Here is a 23,451-nt window from a genome sequence, read left to right as displayed (position 1 = left end):
GTGTCGATCTGGAGGGCTGGGGGCGGGAGAGGCAGCGGGTGCCGGCCCCAGGCTGCGGAGGCCGAGGCGTGCGCTTTCCTCTGCTCTTCCTTTTCGGGACTCACAGGGCCAGGGTTTGCCTCTCGTCCGGGCTTTCCTCGCACGCTCCTCGCCTTCCAAGGATTTTCCCCAGGCGGTGTGGAGATGCTGGGCAGCTTCCCTCCGTTGCCCCTCAGATGTCCAGCTGGAGGGCTGAGCTGGAGTTGACACCCTGATCACCCCGCGGGGCGCCGGGTTGGCACCTCGAGCCCCTGAGCTGTGGAGAGGAAAGCGCAACCTTCACTTTTCAGCGTAGGGCCATGGTCGGACAGCTGTTAGGTGCTGGGTGCTTTGAAAGGCTTCTTACCTGTGTACTTTGTTTTATATCATGTGTGTGGTCTTCTGAGTAGGTCTGTAGGTATTTTGTCTTGTCGGGATATTCGCGAAGAGCTGGAGGAATCACTTTCTTGGATGTATGGGTCCGCGTGGGTGTAGGTGCGGGTGTAGTGTGTGCAGGTCAGAGGTCAACATTGTCTTAACTCACTCTCTGCCGTATTCTTTGAGACTGGGGCTCTCACTCTAGAACTGGATTTTACCGTCTTCGATAGGAGCTCACTACAGGGATCTTTCTGTCTCTGGGATGACATATGCAAACCACATGCCTTTTTCCATGGGTTCTCGGGAATTACAGTTGTGTCTTCAGGCTTAGACAAAAGTCCTTTAACGACTGAGCAATCTTGCCAGCTCTCAGGAATCATTTCCTGGTTTTTATTAGTTTATATATCATTTGTGTGGTTGCAATAGTAGTACGTGGCTTTTTTTGGTTCTGTGTGTGCTTTTAAATGTTTTAAAGTGGTTTTTTTTAAATATTTATTTATTTATTCATTATGTATACAATATTCTGTCTGTGTGTATGCCTGCAGTCCAGAAGAGGGCACCAGACCTCATTACAGATGGTTGTGAACCACCATGTGGTTGCTGGGAATTGAACTCAGGACCTTTGGAAGGGCAGGCAATGCTCTTAACCTCTGAGCCATCTCTCCAGCCCTTAAAGTGTTTTTTTTTATGTGTGTGTTTGTCTGCATGTGTGTGTGTGTGTGTGTGTGTGTGTGTGTGTGTGTACGTACTACATGTGTGCCTGGTACCCACAGAGGCCTGAAGAGGGTTCTGGATTCCCTGGAACTGGAGTTACAGATGGTTAAGCGCCTCCATGTGGGTGCTGGGAATTGAACCTGGGTTCCTCTGAAGAGCAACAAGTGCTCTTAACCACTGAGCTGTCTCTCCAGCCCATTTTTGTGTTTTTGAGACGAAAGTTTTGCAGCGTAGTCCAGTCTGGCCTTGCTCATTCTTTCTCTGTACCTTCTGAGGGTTGAGATTAGAAGCACACGACACCACTGCCTGGGTCCTTTGTGCTTTTTGAGATGCATATCAAATGGAGATGATTTAGAGGGACTTCTGAAATAAAACAGCTTTCTGTGTAAATTCTCCTGGACTTGTGGCTTTGCTTTTGCTCTGGTAGTGTTATGTCTTTTTTTTTTTTTTTTTTTTGATTTTTTGATCTGTGCATTGATGTTCTGCTTGCTTGTATGTTTGTGTGAGGGTGTCAGATCTTGGAGCTACAGACAGCTATGAGCTTCCATATGGGCGTTGGGAACTGAACCCAGGTACTCTGGAAGAACAGTCACTGTTCTTAACCACTGAGCCATCTCTCCAACTTGTATCATTTTTTTTTTTTTTTTTTTTTTTTTTTTTTTTTGGAAACTGGCTTATCTTGGTTGACGTGTGTTGATCATAGGTTTTGGAAGCATTGTAGCTGTTAAGGAAAGTTAAGTTTGGCCAGCACTGGCAGCACCGAGACGTGTAGTTAGCCCCTGCCATACATAACCAGTCTGTTTGCATGAGTGCTGTGTGAGGTCCAGGTGGGCAGCATTGAAATCCAGCAGCTTTGTTTCGTCCAGACTGCCCTCCCCTTTGGTCTGAAAATAGTAACATCTGGGACAATTCACTCTTCTGTAAACTCAGCCTTGTCCTTTGACAAGATAACTGTTGAAAATGTTGATGAAAGAATCCAGGGTTAGAGTCCTCAGGCTCTCACGGGTGTTCAGAGGTCGCCTGCGATCACTGGAAAACACAGGTATTCACATCATGATTCATAACAGTAGCAAAACTACAGTCATGAAATAGCAATGAAAATCATTTTATGGTTGGGGGTCACCACAACATGAGGATCTGTATTAAAGGGCTGCAGTCCTAGGAAGGCTGGGAACCACTGCTGTAAGCTTTTCCTTGATCTCGGCTCTAGTTCTTCAGATTATTAAGGAGTCCCAGCAGCAGCATGGCTTACGGCATGGAGACTTCCAGCGGTACAGGTCAGTGTCCTGAACACAATGTGGCAGTAATTGTGATACTTTATAATGTGGCTGCTTTTGTTAATTTCCTGTTCACTGCTGTATAAAAAAGTATGCCGAGATGGTCCAGCATTGCGTTTATATTGAGTCTTCAAAAGGTATGTAACTTTTTTTTTTAATATTTATTTATTTATTATGTATACAATATTCTGTCTGTGTGTATGCCTGCAGTCCAGAAGAGGGCACCAGACCTCATTACAGATGGTTGTGAACCACCATGTGGTTGCTGGGAATTGAACTCAGGACCTTTGGAAGGGCAGGCAATGCTCTTAACCTCTGAGCCATCTCTCCAGCCCTTAAAGTGTTTTTTTTTATGTGTGTGTTTGTCTGCATGTGTGTGTGTGTGTGTGTGTGTGTGTGTGTGTGTGTACGTACTACATGTGTGCCTGGTACCCACAGAGGCCTGAAGAGGGTTCTGGATTCCCTGGAACTGGAGTTACAGATGGTTAAGCGCCTCCATGTGGGTGCTGGGAATTGAACCTGGGTTCCTCTGAAGAGCAACAAGTGCTCTTAACCACTGAGCTGTCTCTCCAGCCCATTTTTGTGTTTTTGAGACGAAAGTTTTGCAGCGTAGTCCAGTCTGGCCTTGCTCATTCTTTCTCTGTACCTTCTGAGGGTTGAGATTAGAAGCACACGACACCACTGCCTGGGTCCTTTGTGCTTTTTGAGATGCATATCAAATGGAGATGATTTAGAGGGACTTCTGAAATAAAACAGCTTTCTGTGTAAATTCTCCTGGACTTGTGGCTTTGCTTTTGCTCTGGTAGTGTTATGTCTTTTTTTTTTTTTTTTTTTTGATTTTTTGATCTGTGCATTGATGTTCTGCTTGCTTGTATGTTTGTGTGAGGGTGTCAGATCTTGGAGCTACAGACAGCTATGAGCTTCCATATGGGCGTTGGGAACTGAACCCAGGTACTCTGGAAGAACAGTCACTGTTCTTAACCACTGAGCCATCTCTCCAACTTGTATCATTCTTAATAAATATTAGAATGCCCTAGTTTTATTATGAACTCCAGGAAGGAGGAAAAACTTGGATTTTTTTTTTTTTTTTTTTTTTTTTTTTTTTTTTTTTGTTTTCTGGCTTATTTTTTTTGACGTGTGTTGATCATAGGTTTTGGAAGCATTGTAGCTGTTAAGGAAAGTTAAGTTTGGCCAGCACTGGCAGCACCGAGACGTGTAGTTAGCCNAAACTCCGCCTTCCTTCTCCCAGCATTCAGTTTAGTGTTGTCGTTTAGTGCTGTTGTCTCTCCCCCCAGCTCTACTCTTTTGCCCCATCACAGGCCAAGACAGTTTTTTTTTTTAAATATTTATTTATTATGTATACAATATTCTGTCTGTGTGTATGTCTGCAGGCCAGAAGAGGGCACCAGACCTCATTCCAGATGGTTGTGAGCCACCATGTGGTTGCCAGGAATTGAACTCAGGACCTTTGGAAGAGCAGGCAATGCTCTTAACCACTGAGCCATCTCTCCAGCCCCCCAAGACAGTTTTTTTATTAAACAGTGGCATTCACAGCATACAGAGGGGAATCCCACATCAATTCTGTGAATGTGTTCCTGTTAGGCTTATATTCATGTATATTCTGTATGTACTCATAGTGTGCAGTTGGTTTTATGACTTATAAGCTAATATTTTGATACTTAAACTGACTGAGGCTTGGTCAGCAGAAACCCTTTCAGATGGGCTCTTTGACATAACTGACCCCAGTCTTCCCTTATTAAGTCAGGTATTTCGTGGTCATATTTTCACATATAGTAGATTGCATCCTTTTCAGATGCAGCTTTATTTTATTGGGATTGAACTCAGGACTACTGCATGCTTGGCAAGATCTTTATTACTAAGCTACAACCCCATCTCAGAGTGCATCTGTCTTAGGTGTAGTTGGGTTAGTATATTCTTATTTTTTTTTTTAAATTTATTTATTTATTATGTATACAACATTCTGCCTCCATGTATGCCCGCACACCAGAGGAGGGCGCCAGATCTCAGTACAGATGGTTGTGAGCCACCATGTGGTTGCTGGGAATTGAACTCAGGACCTCTAGAAGAGCAGCCAGTGCTCTTAACCTCTGATCCATCTCTCCAGCCCCCGGGTTAGTATATTCTTGAAACAGGGTCTTTGTAGTACAGTGACCTCCAACGTGCTGTCTTGCCACCTGCCGAGTGCCTGGTTTACAGGTGGGCACCTGACTTATGTTTTCTTTTTTTGGAGGTAGTCTTACTCTATAACTCTTACCTTAGAATTGCTATGTAACCAGGCTAGCCTTGAACTCTGATCATCTTAAGTCAGCTTGCCGCATGCTGGTTGTTCAGGTGTGGGCCTCCATGCCTGGCAGTCTCAGGTTGTTGTTTTTCGTTTATTTTATGATCCTGGAAGCTATACACAGAAGCTTAGACACACTGGTATGTGCTCTGTTGCTGTGTTCATCCCTAGGTCTTACGTTTTGAGGCAGCATCTCACCATGTGGCTCGACAACTGTCTGTAACTCCAGTTCCAGGGGATCTGATGTCCCTTCGGGCCAGTGCCCATGGAGTGCAGAAGAGGGCATTGGCTCCCTGGAGCTGGAGTTACTGCTGGAGGCTATGAACCGGCCACCTCATGTGGTGCTGGGGACGCAGCACGGGTCCTCGGGAAGGGCAGCAAGTGATCTTGACCATCAAGCCTTCTTTCTCACCCTTCGTTTTAGTATGTTTTTATCTACTTTGTGTTCACATGTTTTGTATGTGGGTACGTGCATGCCAAGGCACACATGGAGAGGTCAAGGGACAGCTTGAGGAAGTTAGTTCTCTCTTCCTTCCATCACGTGAGTCCCAAGGATGGAACTTGGGTTATCGGCTTGTCATTGGCTCGGCAGCTGATGTCTTCCCACTGAGCCATCTCCCTGACCCCAGTTTTGGCCTATTGATGGCATCCGAGGAAGAGTCACTAGGGTTCGGGGCCAAGTGGAGCAGCGTAAGGAGAGCGAGGAAGCAGAGAGCAGAGTTCAGGAAGTTCTACTCTAGTTACAGGAAGTTTGTGTGTGTGGTGCACACATGTCCCTTTTAACAGAATGAGCCCACACTCACTGGGTCCCCTGCACCAACGTAACCTGGCAGCCTGTGAAACATTCTCTGTGCTAACTGCTCCCTTGCTGGAGGAAATTCTGAGCATATTCTTTCCTTGTTTGGGGTTGCACTTGGGTGTTGTCTAGTCACATGACTTCAGTTATTCAGGCGCAGCTTGATGATAGCTGGGAGCAGCTCTCTTCCACGGTTTTCTTACACAGCAGGTTTTCATGAGAACAAGCCTCACCAGGCTGACTGTTGCTAGTAAGCAGATGCTGATTGGTGCTGTCCTTGTGTTGGGGGACTTGAGCAGCTCTGAACTTGTCTGGCACAGCAACTGCTGCTCCTCACAGCTGTGCTCTCATGTGGGCCACACCTCCACAGAGACTGTCTCGCACTCTCTCGTATGTTTCTTTTCCATCCGGCAGCAAAAGTCGATCTGTACTCTAGCCTGCTACGTAGGGTGAAGCTTGTCCAGCTCTTTGCTCCTTAGGCAGAGACTGTAGTTACACACCCAGTCCAAAGCACAGGGCTGGCTCCGTCTTTCTTTCATTTTGAGTTTCTTATAGCATATGAATTTATAAACACAACAATGGAACCAAAACAGATGAATCTCTTTGTTATTCTAGAGACCTAGTAATAAATAGGGATCGAGGGCATTTTGATTTCAGATTTAGACTTTACTACCTATTTGTTTATTTATTTGGGGTTTTGGGACAGGGTCTCATAGCTCGGGCTGACTGTGTAGACAGAATTTGTTTCAAACTCTTGCCTCTGTCTTCTTGCTGTATGTGCACCGCCATGCCTGGCTCTTGTGTTTAGTCCACGTCCTGGCAGCTTTAAGAATGTGTGTGTGTGGAAGCTGGGTGGTGGTGGCCACGCCTTTAATTCCAGCACTGGGGAGGCAGAGGCAGGCAGAGGATCTTCCTGAGTTCGAGGCTAACCTGGTCTACAAGAGCTAGTTCCAGGAGAAGCTACAGAGAAACCCTCGGGGCGGGGGTGGGGGATGTGTGTGATTCTGGAGGCTGGAGAGATGGCTCAGCTGTTAAAAGCACTAACTGTGCTCGGACTCTAGTTTGAGTCCTACATGATGGCTCCTAACTGACTGTAAGTCCAGTCTCAAGGGAGCTGACATCCTCCTCTAGCCTGTGAGGGTACCAGTCACATAAGTGGTGTATAGGCATGCATGTAGGCAGACCCATACACATAAAAATTAAGAAAAAAAAAATCTTTAAAAAAACTATGATAATGAGGTAATATTTAAATATTTTAAGCAAGACATTTGGCTAACACATGTAATCTTAGCACTTGATAAACGGAGGTAGGAGGATTACCTTGGAATTTGAGGTCAGCTTGGTCTATCTGGTGAGTTCCATACTTGATTGGGCCTCAGTGTTAGACCTTATCTCAAAAAGCCAAGAAGGGGGAAAATCTAATCATTTTATATTGTAAATTAGATGCTCTGGTGCTTTGACGTACAAGTCTGTAGAATTCCTTTGTCCTCTGTTGTTGCAGCAGTCACATTGGCCCTCGGGTTTGACAGGTGACGTCACTGTAAGCAGTCCTTGGAACCTTTGCCCCCCTTTATTATAGACTGTTCTGTTCAAAGTACTACTGGCTGGGCTGAATGGACCTTGATTTGTGTTTCCTCACAGGGGCTATTGCTCTCGAAGACAAAGGCGTCTCCGGAAAACACTCAACTTTAAGATGGGGAACAGACACAAATTCACCGGAAAGAAAATAACCGAGGAGCTCCTGACTGATAACAGGTGCCAGGCTCTAAGTTCTGGACTGCACAGTGCCAGGTGGCACATCTGGCTCTTGAATTCTCTCGTGTGCCTGCCCTCTGAGCAGCTCTGCTCTGTGGGGTGGCTGTGCTGTGCTCCTCCTGCATCTATCGGTGAAGAGATCCAGTAGCTTGCTCAAGAGCTGTGCGGGGGTTGGGGTGTAGTCCAGCTTGTGGAGTGCCTGTCTGGTATGCACAGAACCCTGACTGGGATTCCCGGTAGCTCACCTGTAATCCCAACACTTGGAAAATGGAGGCAGGAGGATCAAGACTTCAGGGTCATCTGGCAGGGCGGTGGTGCCACACATCTTCAACCTCAGCACTCCAGAGGCAGAGGCAGGCGGATCTCTGTGAATTTGAGGCCAGCCTGGTAAACTCTGTTAAGTGAGTTTAGTTCTAGGACAGCCAGGGCTGTTACACAGAGAAACCCTGTCTCAAGAAACAAAACAAAAACAAAAAGAATTCAGGGTTGTCCTTGGCTGTATAGCAAATCTGAGGGCAGAATGAGTTGTGTGAGGCCCTATCCCCGTCAGAAAAGACAGTGTGTGGAGTAGTTTCTGGAGCTTCGGTGTGGACCAGCTTCTTCTCTTGCCTCCTGTTTGCAGGCTGCAGAGGCAGCTTATTGCTGGAGTGCTTCCATGCAAGCATGTGAGAGAAAAACCTAGGGAGTAACCCAGCACAAGGAAGGGGCAAGCAGCGGGACCCCTGGGGTTTGCGGGTGAGCCAGTCCAGCCAGTCAGTGAACTTAGCAAGAGACTCTATCTCAGAAAGCAAGGTGGAGACTGTAGAGATGATGCCGTTGTTGACCTCTGACCTCCGAGTGGATGCACATAGACATGCACACACAGGTGTATATACCACACACAAAACAGTTTTGTTTAGCTCATTTAAGTATTGTTTACTTAGACTGAGGCCTTTTACCAAAAAAAAAAAAAAAAAAAAGTCTGATAGCCAGGTGTGGTAGCACATGCCTTTAATCCCAACATTTGAAAGGCCAAGGCAGGGAGGTCTCTGTGAGTTTGAGGCCAGCCTATAGTGCAAGTTCCAGGACAGCTTAGACTACACAAAAAAAACCCTGTCTCAAAAAAAGAATCCTGAAGATCATAGCAGACTTAGGTTACTGCCCCATCAGGAAGTACAAGCTGTGTCTGTGTTAGGTATTTAGTGTAGAGTGAGGTGAGACAGGCTGGAGCCCCCCCAGTCACACAGCTTGCAAGAAAGGCCGTGGGCTCCAGCACAGGCTCTAGTGCAGTGCTTCATCACTCTTGTTTCTTGGAAGTCTGTGTGCTTGCTTGCTTGCTTGCTTTGAGATAGGGTCTCACTTTGTAGCCTAGGCTTCCCTGTATTTATGATCCCCCTGCCTCAGCCTCCTATGTGCTGGTGTTCCCGGTGAGCACCACCGTGGCCGCATATTATCTTGCACTTAAGCTCTTGATTTCTACCTGGGCTCCAGTCCTAGGCTGGCCTGGTTTGAGTGGTAGAGGCTCTTCAGTGGGCTAGCCCTAGCAGGTGACTAGAAACGTGAGGTGGAGCCTAGCTGGTTCAGAGATGCTGGCCTGGAGCCTGTGCTGTGAGGATGGCGTCCTGAGGGAGGGACAGGGCACTGTCCCTCAGAGGAGAGCCTTCGTTCATCTTCCACCCTCTGCTGTAGGTACTTGCTGCTGGTTCTGATGGATGCAGAAAGAGCCTGGAGCTATGCCATGCAACTCAAACAGGAAGCCAACACCGAGCCCCGAAAACGGTTTCACCTGCTGTCTCGCCTTCGCAAAGCCGTGAAGCATGCCGAGGAACTGGAACGCTTGTGTGAGAGCAACCGCGTGGATGCCAAGACCAAGCTAGAGGCTCAGGTAATTGTCTCCACATCCAGTTTTCCTTTATTGTAGAGACTCGAGTCATGCCTTTAAAAAGAACTACAGCTAAACAGAGCAGTTTGTTACCTTATACAGCCACAGCCTCCTGCGGCCAGGCACATGCTCCTGTAGCTACAGCCCTGCCCTTCCTCTCAGAGGGTGAAGTTAGTGTCTCTTATTTTCAGCTCTTAGATTTTCATAATTAGCTGTAATACTTTGATGATAGTCAGGCTTCTTTTAGTACATAGGTAGAAAGTTTTATATTTTATACCTGGGAAAGTGCCCAGAAGTAATTTTGGCAATCAGTTTGTTTTTAGAGATGATAGATAATTATATTCAATTATTTTAAGTTATTTTATGTGTGTAGCTGTTTTGCTTGCATGTCTGTACTCTGCACCCATGCTGGGGATGATAGATACTAAAGGTTATATTCAACCTGGTTTTGTTTTGTTTTGATTTTTTGAGATAGGGTTTCTCTGTAGCTTTGGAACCTGTCCTGGAACTAGCTCTTGTAGATCAGGCTGGCCTCAGATTCACAGAGATGCCCCTGCCCGAGTGCTAGGATTAAAGGCATGCACCACCACTGCCTGATTTGTTTTTAATTATTCTATTTATTTATTCATTTTGTTTGGTTGGTTGATGGGTTTTTTGAGACAGGGTTTCTCTGCAGCTTTGGAGCCTGTCCTGGAACTAGCTCTTGTAGACCAGGCTGGCCTTGAACTCACAGAGATCCACTTGCCTCTGCCTCCCAAGTGCTGGGATTAAAGGCGTGCGTCACCACTGCCCGGCTAATTATTTTTAATGTTTGAGGATGTTTTATCTGCACGTATGTCTGTGCACAATGTGTGTGCTTGATACCCACAGAGGCCAGAAGAGAGTTTTGGTTCTAAGTTAAAGAGAGTTCTGAGCTGCTAATTGGGTTTTAGGGACTGAACCTGGATCCTCTGAAGGAGAAGCCAGTGCTCTTAACTATCCTAACCACCGAGCCATTTCTGCAGCCCTGTTTTTTTGTTTTGGTTAGGTTTTTGATTTTCCAAGACGGCGTTTCTCTGTAGCCTTAGAGCCTGTCCTGGAACTTGCTCTATAGTCCAGGCTGGCCTCGAACTCACAGAGATCCACTTGCCTCTGCCTCCCAAGTGCTGGGATTAAAGACGTGTGCCACCACCACCTGGTTCCTGTTTTTGTTTTTTTTTTTTAAACAGGACCTTATATAGTCCAGGCTTAACTTGAGCTCACTTTACAGCCAAGCCTGAACAAGTCCCGAGATTATAACCATGTGTTCAGGTCTTTTTCTTCGGGAGTGTTAGAGCACAAGGCTTTCCGTCCAGGTTGGTGCCAGCCTCTCACTATCCCGCCTCAGTCTCTTGAATGCTCAGGGTTTGAAGGTGTGCACTACCATGCATGGCAGTTTTGAACCTTAACAAAAATTATTATTGGGTCTGATGTGTTTGTGTGTGAGTGCAGACATGCACGTCCAATGATATGTTTGTGGAAGTAAGAAACATTGTGGGGAGGTTTGACTGCCAGGAGTCAGACTCAGGCTTGCACTGAAGCACTTTTGCCTGCTGAGCGTCTCCAAGGCCAGATAGTGAACCTCTGATGCTTATGTGCTGGTCTAGAAACTGGGTACTAAGTGAAATGAAGTAAGATGCTCTGCCCTTGGGGGCTGGAAAGATGATTCAACAGTTAAAAGCACTTGCTACTATTCCAGAGGACCGGGGTTCAATTCCCAACACCCACCTGGCAGCTCACAACTGTCTTAACTAACTCCAGTCCCAGGGGATCCAACACCCTTACACAGACATGTGTGCAGGCAAAACACCAGTGTACATAAAAATTACAAAAAAAAAAGGACACTCTTACCTGAGCTGTACCTCTGGTGCCCTTTGTTTTGAAGGTTTCTCCTAGGGAGAAATGAACCATAAATGACCTGTGTGTCACACTTTATCATTTTATTAAGTTTTTCTCTTTAAAAGTCAACTTGATGGGGATGGAGAGGAGGTCAGTGACTAAGAGCACTGGCTGCTCTTACACAGGTCCTGGGTTCCAGCATGGCAGCCCACAGCTGTCTGTAACTCAGGGGCTCCTCCGATGCCCCCTTCTGTCCTCCATCAGCACCAGGCACACATGTGCTACACAGACATATATGCAGGCAAAACACCTGCACACATTTGAATAAGAAAGAAAAGTTAACCTGATTTCAAGGCATGGTGGCACACACCTTTAGTACTAGCGCTCAGGTGGCAGAGGCAGTGGAACTCTGTGAGTTCCAGGCCAGCCTGGTCTTCACAGTGAATTCCATGCTGTCAAGAGTTAGAAACCATCCAGGGAGGGGCATGGGGCTAGAGCTCTGGTCACTGTGCTGAAGCAGGTTCTTTGGGCTGAGCATGACCTGCCTAGGATGTGCAGAGCCCTAGCTTCCTTCCATAGCACCCCAGAAGCAACTCAGAAGGCAGACCTGAGAAGCCCGCTGCTTAGCAGTTCTTTTCCACCCCTTGTAGGCCTACACAGCTTACCTCTCAGGAATGCTGCGCTTTGAACATCAAGAATGGAAAGCTGCCATTGAGGCTTTTAACAAGTGCAAGTAAGTCCTCCCAACCAGACACAGGGGCTGCTCTAGTTAAGGCACAGTCTCCGTGGAAGTTAGGACAGTTTTCCTTATAGCAAGTTTATTCTCTTTCTATCCTTAGACTATGCTACTCCTTAGTCAGTAAAATACCTTCAAAGGGCTTGTGTTTTTATTTTGACCATGTGTTTTTTTGTGAGTTTGTTTTCCTTAAATATGGCTGCCATAATGTCTGCCATGTGTCTGACGTTTGTTTGCTTGCAGAACTATCTATGAGAAGCTGGCCAGTGCGTTCACAGAGGAGCAGGCTGTGCTGTACAACCAGCGTGTGGAAGAGATCTCGCCCAACATCCGCTACTGTGCTTACAACATAGGTGAGCAGGCACCAAGGCCTTGTTCTTCCGCGGACATGGTTTGCTGGGAGGCTTATATAACTTCTCTGTGTTAACATCCATCCTTGGCCTGAGGGTGTTTGCCTGTTTGGTCTCGGTTCTCACTATGTAGACCAGGCTGGCCTCACACTCTAAAGCCCCACCTGCCTCTGCCTCCCAAGTGCCGGGATTAAAGGCGTGCGCTGCTATACCTGGCTTGGCCTTAGTTCTGAAGACAGCAAAAGCAGAGCTGCTGACGTATACTGCGGCACGTGAACCCGTGTACACACAGGGTGGTGATGGTGGTGATGGTGGTGAGCTGTCGGTGACAGCCTCACTCAATCTACAGACTGGCTCTTTGGCTTCTGTTTGCATCCCTTTATCTTCTCTACTCCCCAAGAGGGCTCTATTTTACTTTCTCAGAGGAGTTTCAGGTCCACAGTGAAGCTAAGTGAAAGATGCGAGGATTTTTATGCACGTTCTGAGCCCACGCCTGCATAGCCTCCCCTCCCACCATCTCCCACAGATGTTTTTATTTATGTGTTTGTGCCTGCCTGAGTTTATGTGTACTGTGTGTATGTGTTGCCTAAGGAGGTTAGAGGAGGGCATCAGATCCCACAAACTAGGGTAGCTGACTGAGAGCTGCCTGGTAAGGTTACTGTGAACTGAGCCCAGGGCCTCTGTAAGAGCAGCAGACGCTCTTACTACTGAGCCGTCTCCAGCCCGCCAGGGTAGTACTTTTGTACAGTTGCACCTACGTTAACATGCCATAATGTCTCAAAAATCTATAATTAGTCCTACGGCTCAGCTTGACATTGGGTTCTTGAAAATTTAGATCAGTGTAATGACATGTATAATGACATGTGTCCACCATTCCTACCAGTGTTTTCAATGCCCCAGTCAGTTTGTTTTTGAAAAAACTTGTCTTCAGAGCAGATAGTGTTGACCTGCTGTAGTAATGAATGGGTCCATTTCATTAAGGGGAAAGTACTGTCACTCTGAATAAAAGATTTCTCTCTCTCTCTGTCTCTCAGGGGACCAGTCAGCTATCAGTGAACTCATGCAGATGAGACTGAGGTCTGGGGGCACAGAGGGGCTCCTTGCTGAGAAACTGGAGGTAATCTATGATATACATGTTTATGGGAGGTGATTTGAAACAGTCTAGACACAACATGTAATTCAGCCCCTGGGGAGATTTGCTACTAATATATGTGTCTTTATAGTTGTAGCTGCATTACAAAGCTGTTCCCTTAATATTTAAGTATTTAACTTACATGTATATTTATCATCAATATGTGCATATTATATATATGTCTACTTTTGTGTGTGTGTAATCCTGACTGGCCTGGAACTCGGAGAGATCCACCTAGCTCTGCCCGCTGAGTGCCAGGATCACAAGGATCCATCAATGAACTTGATTTCTACCTCGCTGTGTGGCTTTGATAGCCTGGATCTTACTGTGTGGACAAGGCGGCCTTGAGCTCCTAGAGATCTGCCTGCCTCTGCCTCCCAAGTGTTAGGATGAAGGTTTTCAGGCTCATACTATAAGCTGATCTTGAACTCATGATAGTCCTGCCTCGGCCTTAGAAGTGTTGGGATTACAGATGTGAGCCATTATACCTGAAAACTTTTTCTTCCTGAACAAGCAACGTAGATTCATAGAAAAAGTAGAAATGTAAAAAATTGGAAGTATTTGACTTCCCATGAACTAAAATTCATGATATCAGAGAAATTTTGAATAAGTAGAAATCCTGTCTGTTTTCAGGGTGTGCTGTGTCAGTTGTAGAAAGAGACAGCTGGTAGGTGGCACTGTTGTCACCTGTCACACTGCCACTGTTGACACTTTAACTGAAAACTGTATTGCAGGCCTTGATCACTCAGACTCGAGCCAAGCAGGCGGCTACCATGAGTGAGGTGGAGTGGAGGGGGAGGACGGTTCCGGTGAAGATTGACAAGGTGCGGATCTTCTTACTGGGACTGGCCGACAATGAAGCTGCGATTGTCCAGGTGAGGAGGAGGGGCCTGTGGTGCTCCCAGCTGTGTTTCTGAAGGTCTCCTGGAGTTGAAGCTGTCGTCCCTCAGGGTGTTCATTTCTCCCAAAACCCAAATGGTCTTAAAGCTGTTTGGGAGTTGGTAAATCTAGAGATGCATTCCTTTGTCTAAGTCAAGCAGTGGGGAATTACATTCACGGGGTGGAGGGTTTTACAGTGACCCTTGGGGGCGGGGGGCAGAGAAGGTTTGCTCCCTGCAGAGGTGCACAGCAGGCCAGCAGGTGGTGCAGCTGCTTAGACTTCTGGAGTCTGACCTGTGTCCTCACCTTTGTGCCCTCAGGGCCACCTCTCATTCCTGGGCCCTTCAGGAGAGCCTGGGTGAACCAGAATGTCTTGTTCTGCATGTGCTCTCCATGTAATAGTCGTGCAAAAGCTGTCCTTGACAGCTACTTACTGCATAATTGCCTGCTTGTGGCTGAGAACAGCCAGGGGCAGTCCCAGAGACACAGGTCCTGGAGCACTTGCTTAGTGAGGCAGCAATGACTGAGGCTCTTGGAGCTCCTCCACGGGAGGGGAAGGGCATCTTCTAAGACAGCGAGCTTCTGACCATGGCCTCTTGGGTATTTCTGAGGCCTGGCAGTTACCAGTGAACCCCAGGTCATGAATGGGACCTGGAGTCTGCGTTGCAACTTGATGAGGATGTTGAGCGTCCAGACTTTCCAGCCACTCTCCACGGTGGCTGCTTTGGGCGGGGGCAGTTTTCAGTAATTGAAGGATTTATTTAAGTACTGGTCTGTATTGTACGTCCCTCTGCCACTTTCTTTTGCTTTGCGTAAAGGGCAGAATGTTGGAACAACACCAGAAAGTTTTTCTTAAACTAGAAAATTGAACAACTAATAGAACTAATTTTTTGCTTTTGTTCTTTGAGACAGAGCTTCTCTGTGTGTAACAGCCCTGACTGTCTTGGAACTAGCTCTTGTAGACCAGGCTGGCCTTGAACTCACATTGATCCATTTGCCTCTGCCTCCCAAGTGGTGGCATTTAAAGTGTGCCTCTACACCCAACTTGAAGAACTAATTTTATTTTAGTTTTTTACATTTATTTTGTGAGGGCGCACACACACACACACACACACACACACACACACACACACACACACGTGTTTGGGTTTTTTGTGACTAAGGACTGACATCAGATAGACACCCTAAAGCAGTTGGAGGGGCTGGGACTTATGGTAGCAAGTATACTCATGCTGGAGACCTCAGTTCAATCTCTAGTACCAGAAGGAAGAAGGCAGTTCAAGACTGACCAAAGAAGAAACTAGGAAGGAAAAAATAAAATGAAAATCCAGTCAGTATGTCAGCTCATCTAGTCATTACTCTAAGTATGTGCTTGTAGAATTAAATCATGCCTTCTGTTTGTCCTCCGTCGTAGCACACGTAATAGCAGTGTGCTTCCTAAGTGCCGCCTTGCCTGTCTGTTCATCAGACCTGCGCTGCGCGCGGCTCATTGAGGATGCAGCAAAGCTTTCTGTAGAAGAGGTTTTGTCGTTTGTTTGGTTTTGGGTTTGCACGGCTGGGGACGATACCCAGACCCTAAAGCATGCTCGGCAATCACTCTGCCGTGGACTTACGCCTCAGATGGCTTTCCTGTTTTGTTTCAAACAGGTTCTCAGTCCTGGAACTCGCTCTGTAGACCAGGCTGGCCTCAAACTTGCAAAGATCCACGTGCCTCTGCCTCCTGAGTGCTGGGATTAAAGGTGTGTGCCACCATATCTGGCTTTTTCTATATTTTAAATTACTATCGAGAATAGATTTCTCAAACTAAGCTATTTTATATTATATCTTATATATAAAGAGCTGTTTATATCTATTAATTTTTTTAAAAGATTTATTAATTTTTTTATGTACGGTGTTCTGTCTGCATGTGTGCCTACAGAACAGAAGAGGGCACCAGATCTCATTATAGATGGATGTGAGCCACCATGTGGTTGCTGGGAATTGAACTCAGGACCTCTGGAAGAATAGTCAGTAGTCTTAACCTCAGAGCCATTTCTCCAGCCCTATCTATTAAATTTTTATATTTTATTTTTTACCATGTGTGTATGGTCAGTCCATGTACGCATGTGGAGGTCAGAGGTCAACTTAAAAGCAGTCAGTTTTCCCCTTCCACTGTGTGGCTCCTAGGTATTGCACTCAGGTCTTCCGGCTTCATGGCCAGCACCTTCTAATCCTCCCACTAGGGAAGCGGAAGCAGGCAGATTTCTGTGAGTTCCAGGCCATCCAGGGCTACACAGTGAGACCCAGTCTCAAAATAAGTAGATTTGATTTTTTATGTCTTGAGTAGGATTGAGAGCATTTACCCTTTCCTAAAAAAAGGAAAAACCCAAACAAACAAAACCTTTTCTTTAGCGTATTTCCTTGTGTTTCTGTCTTCTGGACCTCTCTCTGGGTGTGGGGTGAGGCTTGGTTCCTGTGCCCTTGCTTCTCCTATGGGTGTGGTGGGGAATGTGGCTAGACTTGCCTCGTGTGTCTCTTAGTCACACTGCACCATCTTCAGCAGTCCCTACCTGCAAGTGAAAACAGCCCAGGACCCCTTCAGTAGTGGAGACGCTGGAGCCCAATCCAATGGCCTTGCCCCGGCTGGCCTGGATGCCCCGCTGGAGAAGAGAGCCCGAGGTGCCCCCCCCCCCCCCCCCCCCCCCCCCCGCTTGGAGTTTCATCAAACAGATCTAGAATTTTCTGATTGACCTAGTAGGCTTCAGACCCTATGCCATAGGCACACCTGGCAGCCGGGTCCAGCCAAGCTCTACATTCTTACGCAGGGAGTTTGCCCTTTATGTGTGGAGCACATTCCTGCTGGTTCCGCAGCAGACGGGACTGCTGGGATGTGGAGAGGGAGTCCTGTCTCTGCATGTCGGGAGGCGTGCCTCCTTTCAGGAGTCATCTTGGCATCAAGTATAGGTTCTAGAATAAATGTGCTGTTAATACATAAAGACTTCCTGTTTGGAGACATTTTGCCCTGGGCAGGAAGATTCATGACAAGTTCTCTGATACTTGGTGGTCTCTGAGTCACTGAGCAGTGTGGGTGGCACATGACAAACACGTCTTCCCCTTCAGACATGCCTTTTCCTTCACTGTGGAAAATGTTCATGAAACCCCAAATGCAGTGTAGAGCATGTGGGAGCCGTGGGAAATCTGACCGCCGATGACGGCTGTGAAGAGGGCTAGCATTCTGGCTTCCTTTAACATTTCTCACCAATAGGAGGGAAGACAGAGCCTCGTTATTGCCCGCTGTCAGACAACCCCACCCATCTGAAAGGAGCGCTCTGGTGGATCTGTGAGATATGTGGGTTCAGACAGGTGCTGGGCTGACCGTGCTGCGGCTGACTGAGTCCTAAGTGGTGCCGGGGTGGTCATGTGTCTTACTCAGTTGTCACAGTTCCACCGAAATCTTACATTGAAAATTTAGAGCCCAGCAGTGGTGGCACACGCCTTTAATCCCAGCACCTGGGAGGCAGAGGCAGGTGGATCTCTTGAGTTCAAAGCCAACCTGGTCTATAGAGCAATTCCAAGGCAGCCAGGGCTACACATAGAAACCCTGTCTCAAACAAGCAAACAAAGAATTTGGTTAGATGGTTATGAGGAATTGCACTGGACAGACAGTACTGTGATGTGCTTGGGTTGTTCCGTTTAAATCTCAGTTAAATGCTGATGCATGATGCCTGCCGCACTGCGGAACATGGCTAGAGCACCGTCCGTCCTGCGCTGTGCTGGTCCGCAGGCTGCTCTGCTGCGGGAACCAGCTGGTGAGGCCTTGTTTGCCTTCAAGTTACAGGAAGCCATGGCCCCGATTTGGCGCCAGTTAGTGAGGGACAGGAAAGTCAAGTGACCTGTAAGTGGAAGGGTCTGTTGGTTTACATTGGGCAATCCACAGAGGAGATTCTTTACTCTGGAAAGTAGAGCTTTTTCTCTAAGCTCCTTCATCTCCTCCAGGAGTGGGCCTTCTGGGCAGGCTGCTGGGCTTCCTGAGAGGTTGGTTAGATGTTAATGTTTTTCAGGTTGACTGTTAGTTCTGTGGAAAGTCAAACATAACCATGGAATGCTGCTGTTTTCATTTCACTGGGCCTGCCAGTAGCACGGGTCTGTGTGCTTTCCGCTGTTTGTCGTTCCCTGCTCTGTCAGATTCTTTAGGGCGGATAATGTGGTGTGGCAGGCATTCAGTGAGTGAATCACTTGGTCATCTATCCAGGCCGTGTAGCGGAGGGTGACGCCCAGTACTTGTACAAAGATCGTCAACTCGATCCTGTCGATCATTTCTGCCCAAAAGCTGTTCTGCGTTGGCCACATATGTATGGCACTGGATCAGGACGTCTAGAGAAGACAACTCAGTCTGGCATTTAAGAGAAATATCTTTTGGTGGGATAGTGATTAGTAATGTGTTTTGTGCTTGACTCTAAAAGAAATCGGCTCGTATCTATAAAGGTGTTTGCAGGCCTCTCTGAGCCATGCTGGCGCCATATTCAGGAGTTTGGCTGGGGCTGCCCACAAGAGATTGTCATAGGTGAGCTTGCTGACTGTCCACATTTCTTATAGAAGGAGGGTGCCAGTAGGGCCATAGCACCCTCACCTGAGTATCCAGCCGCCTTCCCAACCAGGTGCATGAATTCTGCTCTAATAGTACAGGACCTTGGGGGAAAGGCTGAGGGAGGGGACTCCATCTGCCCAGGCTTGGAGGAGCCATTACCCCTGTTGGGCACAAGCCTTCCAGTGGGAGAGCTTTAAGGTCACCTATTCCTGCCTGTGGTCCCTCACCCTCATTGCTCTGTAAGCCAGATAAACTCATTGGTTCCCCAGAGTGAACAGTGGAGTTAGTTGTGCATGTGTTGGTCACTGGGACCAGTGGAGGGAGGGATGTTTTCGTCTAGGGAAGGCATTGTAGCAATAAAAGGGCAGTTCTGTTGGCGTGCAGCAGCTTGACAACAGAAGGGGAAGAGACATCTGCTGTGTTCTTTCCTCAGTGTGAGGAAACAGCATCCTGGGGAGTCTCCCCCACGGGCACTTGGTGACGGCCTTCGCAGAATCATTGGAGGTGCGTTCTGTGATGGGGAGACACTCCAAGCACAGGGCCCTGGGAGCTTGAGGTGACTCCTGCAGATGTGGCCATCTTCAGCGTGTTCACCTTTCCTGTGTAGTTTCCATCGTAGTATATGGCAGATAAGAACATCATATGCACAAGTGACACGCTAAGGGATTCATGAGGCTGGAGTTAAGATCACGTATGTTAAGTGGCTCACAACTCTAGCTCCAGGGGATCTGATGCCGCCTGGCCTCCATGGGTACCTGAACTGTATGTACACAGACAAGTGTGTGTGTGTGTGTGTGTGTGTGTGTGTGTGTGTATACACACACACACACACACATTATTTAAAATAAAATAAAAACCTAAGACTATCTTGGGTCAGGTAAGTGTGTTAGTGCGGTGGGAGGATCATATTACTACCGTGCCCTCCTCCGTTTTGCTCAGAACGGTCTTTTGCTGCATTTGCCACTGTTTAGGCTGAAAGTGAAGAAACAAAGGAGCGGCTGTTCGAGTCCATGCTCAGTGAGTGCCGAGATGCCCTGCAGGCCGTGCGGGAAGAGCTCAAGCCTGACCAGGTGCGACCATCTCCTGCCTGGCGCTGCCTCCTCCCCATCTGTCCTGTCCTCAGGGTGGCTCAGGGCCCCTGCATCACCATTAGCCTTTGGGGCGTTTGCAGATTGATCAGCTTGTTAACAAGAGGCCTATGGGCTCCAGGTTTATGACTTCATTCTCATGGCCTCTTCTTCATAGTGATCATCCCATGGTTTCAGCCTCTTGTCTCCAGGAGCACTCCTGGTGTGTGGTGCTCCCCTTTTCCATGGTGTGATCCGTTCAGGCACCATTTGATATCTCTGGGTCACCACACTCTAGTCCTCAGTATAATGTCTCTCCCTGTTGATGACTCCACTGTCAGGGTTCTGTTGAAGCAGAATTTAGAATCTAGGCATGTAGCCCAAGGTGGACTTCAGTTCTTGTTCCCTCAAGAGCTGGGCTTGCAGAGATTGATAGCCATGACTGCTTTACACTGGTTCTTGCACAGCATTTTAACTTACACAGAGATGGCCATAAAGGTGAGGTGGTGCAGAATTGTAACATTCTGTAGACAGAGGCAGGAGGATTGCCAGTTGGGTAATTGAAAAACACTTAAATACTCACACCTGCAGTCTCTTCTACCTCATGCGGTAGCATCTCCATGGATGCTGGCGGTTAAGGATGCAGATTGCGCTGGGGCTCTTCCCGCCGTTCAGCTGACAGAGCAGGGGAGCCAGGGGAGCCTACTCTGGGTCTGAAGGGCCCCTCTGTGGTGCCGTGGTCTCATGGTTCTATACACTGGGTCTTGAGCGTGCTAGGCAAGTCTCTGGGTTTTGTTTGTGTTTGCTAGTTTGAGCCAGCGTCTCATTAGGTGTCCTGGACTGTGAACAGACGTGGGCCTTCCTTTCTCAGTCTCATGATAGCTAGGACTGCAGGTGTGTGTCCCATACCTGGGGACTCTGAACCGAGTGTTTGGGGTAAAACACCGAACAGAGGACAGGAACCCTAACTGGCTGTTGCTCAGCATCTGTCACTCAAGGCAACTGGGTAATCTTGTCATGTTGTAATGTTGTCTGAGGGTGTGACACTTGAATCTGTGGGTTTTACTTTTTTGACTTCTTTACCTTTTCAGAAACAGAGAGATTATACCCTCGATGGAGAGTCGGGAAAGGTTTCTAATCTCCAGTACCTGCACAGGTGAGGGGAGTTGACTTCTGTGTGTTTGTGCCAATTTAGATTTTCATGTTATGTGTATGGGTACCTGCGTGTGTATCTGTGCATCACATGTGTCCCTGTGCCTGTGGAGGCCAGAGAGGGCATTGGATCCACTGGAACTAGATGTGAGTTACTGTGTTGCAGAGTGGGTGCTGGGAATCAAACCCTGCCCTCTAAAGAGCAGCCAGTGCTCCTAACTGAAGATCTATTTCTAGAGCCAGGCTGGTCTTGAACTCATAGAAATCCACCTGCTTGCCGGGCGGTGGTGGCACATATCTTTAATCCCAGCACTCGGGAGGCAGAGGCAGGCGGATCTCTGTGAGTTCGTGGCTAGCCTGGTCTACAAGAGCTAGTTCCAGGACAGACTCCAAAGCTACAGAGAAACCCTGTCTCAACCAAAAAAAAAAAAGGACAAAAGAAAGAAAATGAAATTCACCTGCCTCTACCTCCCAGGTGCTGGGATTAAAATTAAAGGCATGCAACACCACCACCACCCAGCTTGCTTGCTTGTTTGCTTTTTTTTTTTTTTTTAATAGAAAGTTTCATGGATTTGCATGTACTTCTCTGTCTTGTTCAGTGGGCGCCTGTGTTGCTCAGGAGAGAGAGCTAGTAGTTAGTCCTTGGCTGCTGTTTAGTTTGGTCTTTGTTTGCATGGTTCTGTTTAAAGCTGTGGGGCATTGAATGGGCCTTTTGGTTTGGTTTTCATATATATACATTGTGTGTGTGTGTGTGTGTGTGTGTGTGTGCGCGCGCGCGCGGAGTCTGACCCGGATATATGTCTGTGTGTTGATCCTTTGGATCTGGAGTTAACAGAAGGTTATGAGCTGCCATGTGGGAGTTGGGAATTGAACCTGGGTCCTCTGAAAGAGCAGCCAGTGCTCTTAACCACAGATCCACCTCCCCAGCCCTCACTTTTTTTTAATTGTGTGCATACTTGATGAGTTTGTGGGGGTTCATGCATGTAAGGTCAGAGGACACTTTGTGAAGCTGGTTCTCTCCTCTCACCTTTCCGTGGGTTCCAGGAAGGAATACAGGGGTCCAGGTTTGTGTAGCCAGCAGCTTCGCTAGCTAATCTATTACTACAGGCCTTGGCTTGTGTGGGTGTGTTATTTTTGTTTTTGTTTTGTTTTGTTTTTGTGCAGGATCTCACTGGTAGCCTGGGCTGGCCTCAAATTCTTGAGAATCTGTTATGAAGTTTGACCGCAGGGAACAGACTATAGACTCAATCCAATTATAATTAAAACATTTATTAGATGCTAGCAAGACCAACAGTCTCTGAGCCAAGTTTGAGATTGCTATGAAGGAGGGGTGTGAGGGAGGACTTTTAAAGGGGAAAACCACACAAAGACCTTCGATATCTAGGCAAGCAAGTAAAAACTCTTCTGTTCTGACAGATTCAGTGGCTAAGGCAACTCAGAACAGTCTCTGGGTGTCTGTAAGCAAGTTACAGAAGCAAAGAAAAACACTTCTAACAAGTAGACAGTCACGGCTGTACATTTTGAGGGGTCACTGAGTCAGGATTACTGGGAAGGACTTTCCTTCCAGGGACTGGAGACAAACAGCTGGTGGATACCAAGATAGATGGCTAGCATCAAATGGAACTTCTTTAGATAGAACAAATCCTCCTCCTCGATCTTCTGCATGGAATTTGAGGCATGAACCACTATCCTAGCCTCAGTCAGTCCCTCTGGAGCTGCTGTGACCTAGAGCTCCCTTTCCTCTGTCTCCCAGGCTCTCCACTGTTCTGAGCATCTCAGCTCAACTTAATTACACCTGCAACTCTGCATCAGTCCAGAGTGTGCCTGGCTTTTTCCTGTGCTCTTGGTCATTGGCCACCCATCTGTGTTCTTGTGGCCCTTTCAGTCCCACTGTGTGTTTGCTGCTGCTTCTGCGGCACAGCAACAAATGTGCCCTGGGCAGGGCTGTGTCAAACTGCTTGCTTATGTTCTTACAAGACTGCTGCTTTTCTTCTACTTGTTTGTTTGTTTAGCTTTAGAAACAGCCTTTGTTTGCGGCCTGGCCTGGCCTGGAGTTTGCTTTGTAGGGCAGACCTGCCTCTGACTCCCAGCAGTCCTTCCCTCTCAGCCTCCCAGGAGCTGGGCTTGCAGACCTGAGCCAGTGTGCTGGCCCCTTTTGCTCTTTTATGCACATGATTCAATTCTCTTGTCAGCTTCATTTTTCTTTCTCTTCCTTTGAAATAGTTACCTTGTTCAGTATAAGGTTTTTTGATATTTGTTTTGTTTTGTTTTGTTTTTTGTTTTTCGAGACAGGGTCTCTCTGTGGTTTTGGAGCCTGTCCTGGAACTAGCTCTTGTAGGCCAGGCTGGTCTCGAACTCACAGAGATCTGCCTGCCTCTGCCTCTCCCGAGAGCTGGGATTAAAGGCGTGCGCCACCACCGCCCGGCCTGGATATGTTTTTTAAAAGGCGTGTTGGGCCATCAAGTCGCACTAGTAGAAGAACACACGGGGCCTTGCTGCTTCATCTCAGAGAAAAACGAGGAGTATCCTTAAGAAAAAACAAAGTGATATATTACTTGAAATTCCACTTCTCACCCAACTTCCCTTTGTATTTGACTTTGAAATTTTTAA

At 47.4% G+C, this 23,451-nt stretch overlaps 1 protein-coding gene across 1 annotated transcript in view; it reads left to right on the top strand.

Moving 5' to 3' along the window:
• The window catches only part of Srp68 (signal recognition particle 68), a 31,073-nt gene that overhangs the window by 235 nt on the left and 7,387 nt on the right, over positions 1-23,451 (top strand). The window contains exons 2-10 of the mRNA XM_050140207.1: positions 2,321-2,387; positions 7,127-7,240; positions 8,909-9,104; positions 11,609-11,691; positions 11,938-12,047; positions 13,079-13,161; positions 13,911-14,051; positions 19,594-19,692; positions 20,781-20,845. Coding sequence (XP_049996164.1) covers positions 2,321-2,387; positions 7,127-7,240; positions 8,909-9,104; positions 11,609-11,691; positions 11,938-12,047; positions 13,079-13,161; positions 13,911-14,051; positions 19,594-19,692; positions 20,781-20,845 — 958 coding nt within the window. The remainder of the gene's footprint in view (positions 1-2,320; positions 2,388-7,126; positions 7,241-8,908; positions 9,105-11,608; positions 11,692-11,937; positions 12,048-13,078; positions 13,162-13,910; positions 14,052-19,593; positions 19,693-20,780; positions 20,846-23,451) is intronic.

This window comes from Alexandromys fortis, unplaced genomic scaffold (genome assembly GCF_014885135.2).
Source record: "Alexandromys fortis isolate MF-2015 unplaced genomic scaffold, M_Fortis_MF-2015_v1.1 scaffold_39, whole genome shotgun sequence".
Lineage (NCBI taxonomy): Eukaryota > Metazoa > Chordata > Mammalia > Rodentia > Cricetidae > Alexandromys > Alexandromys fortis.
This window is presented reverse-complemented; position numbering and strand designations above follow the sequence as displayed.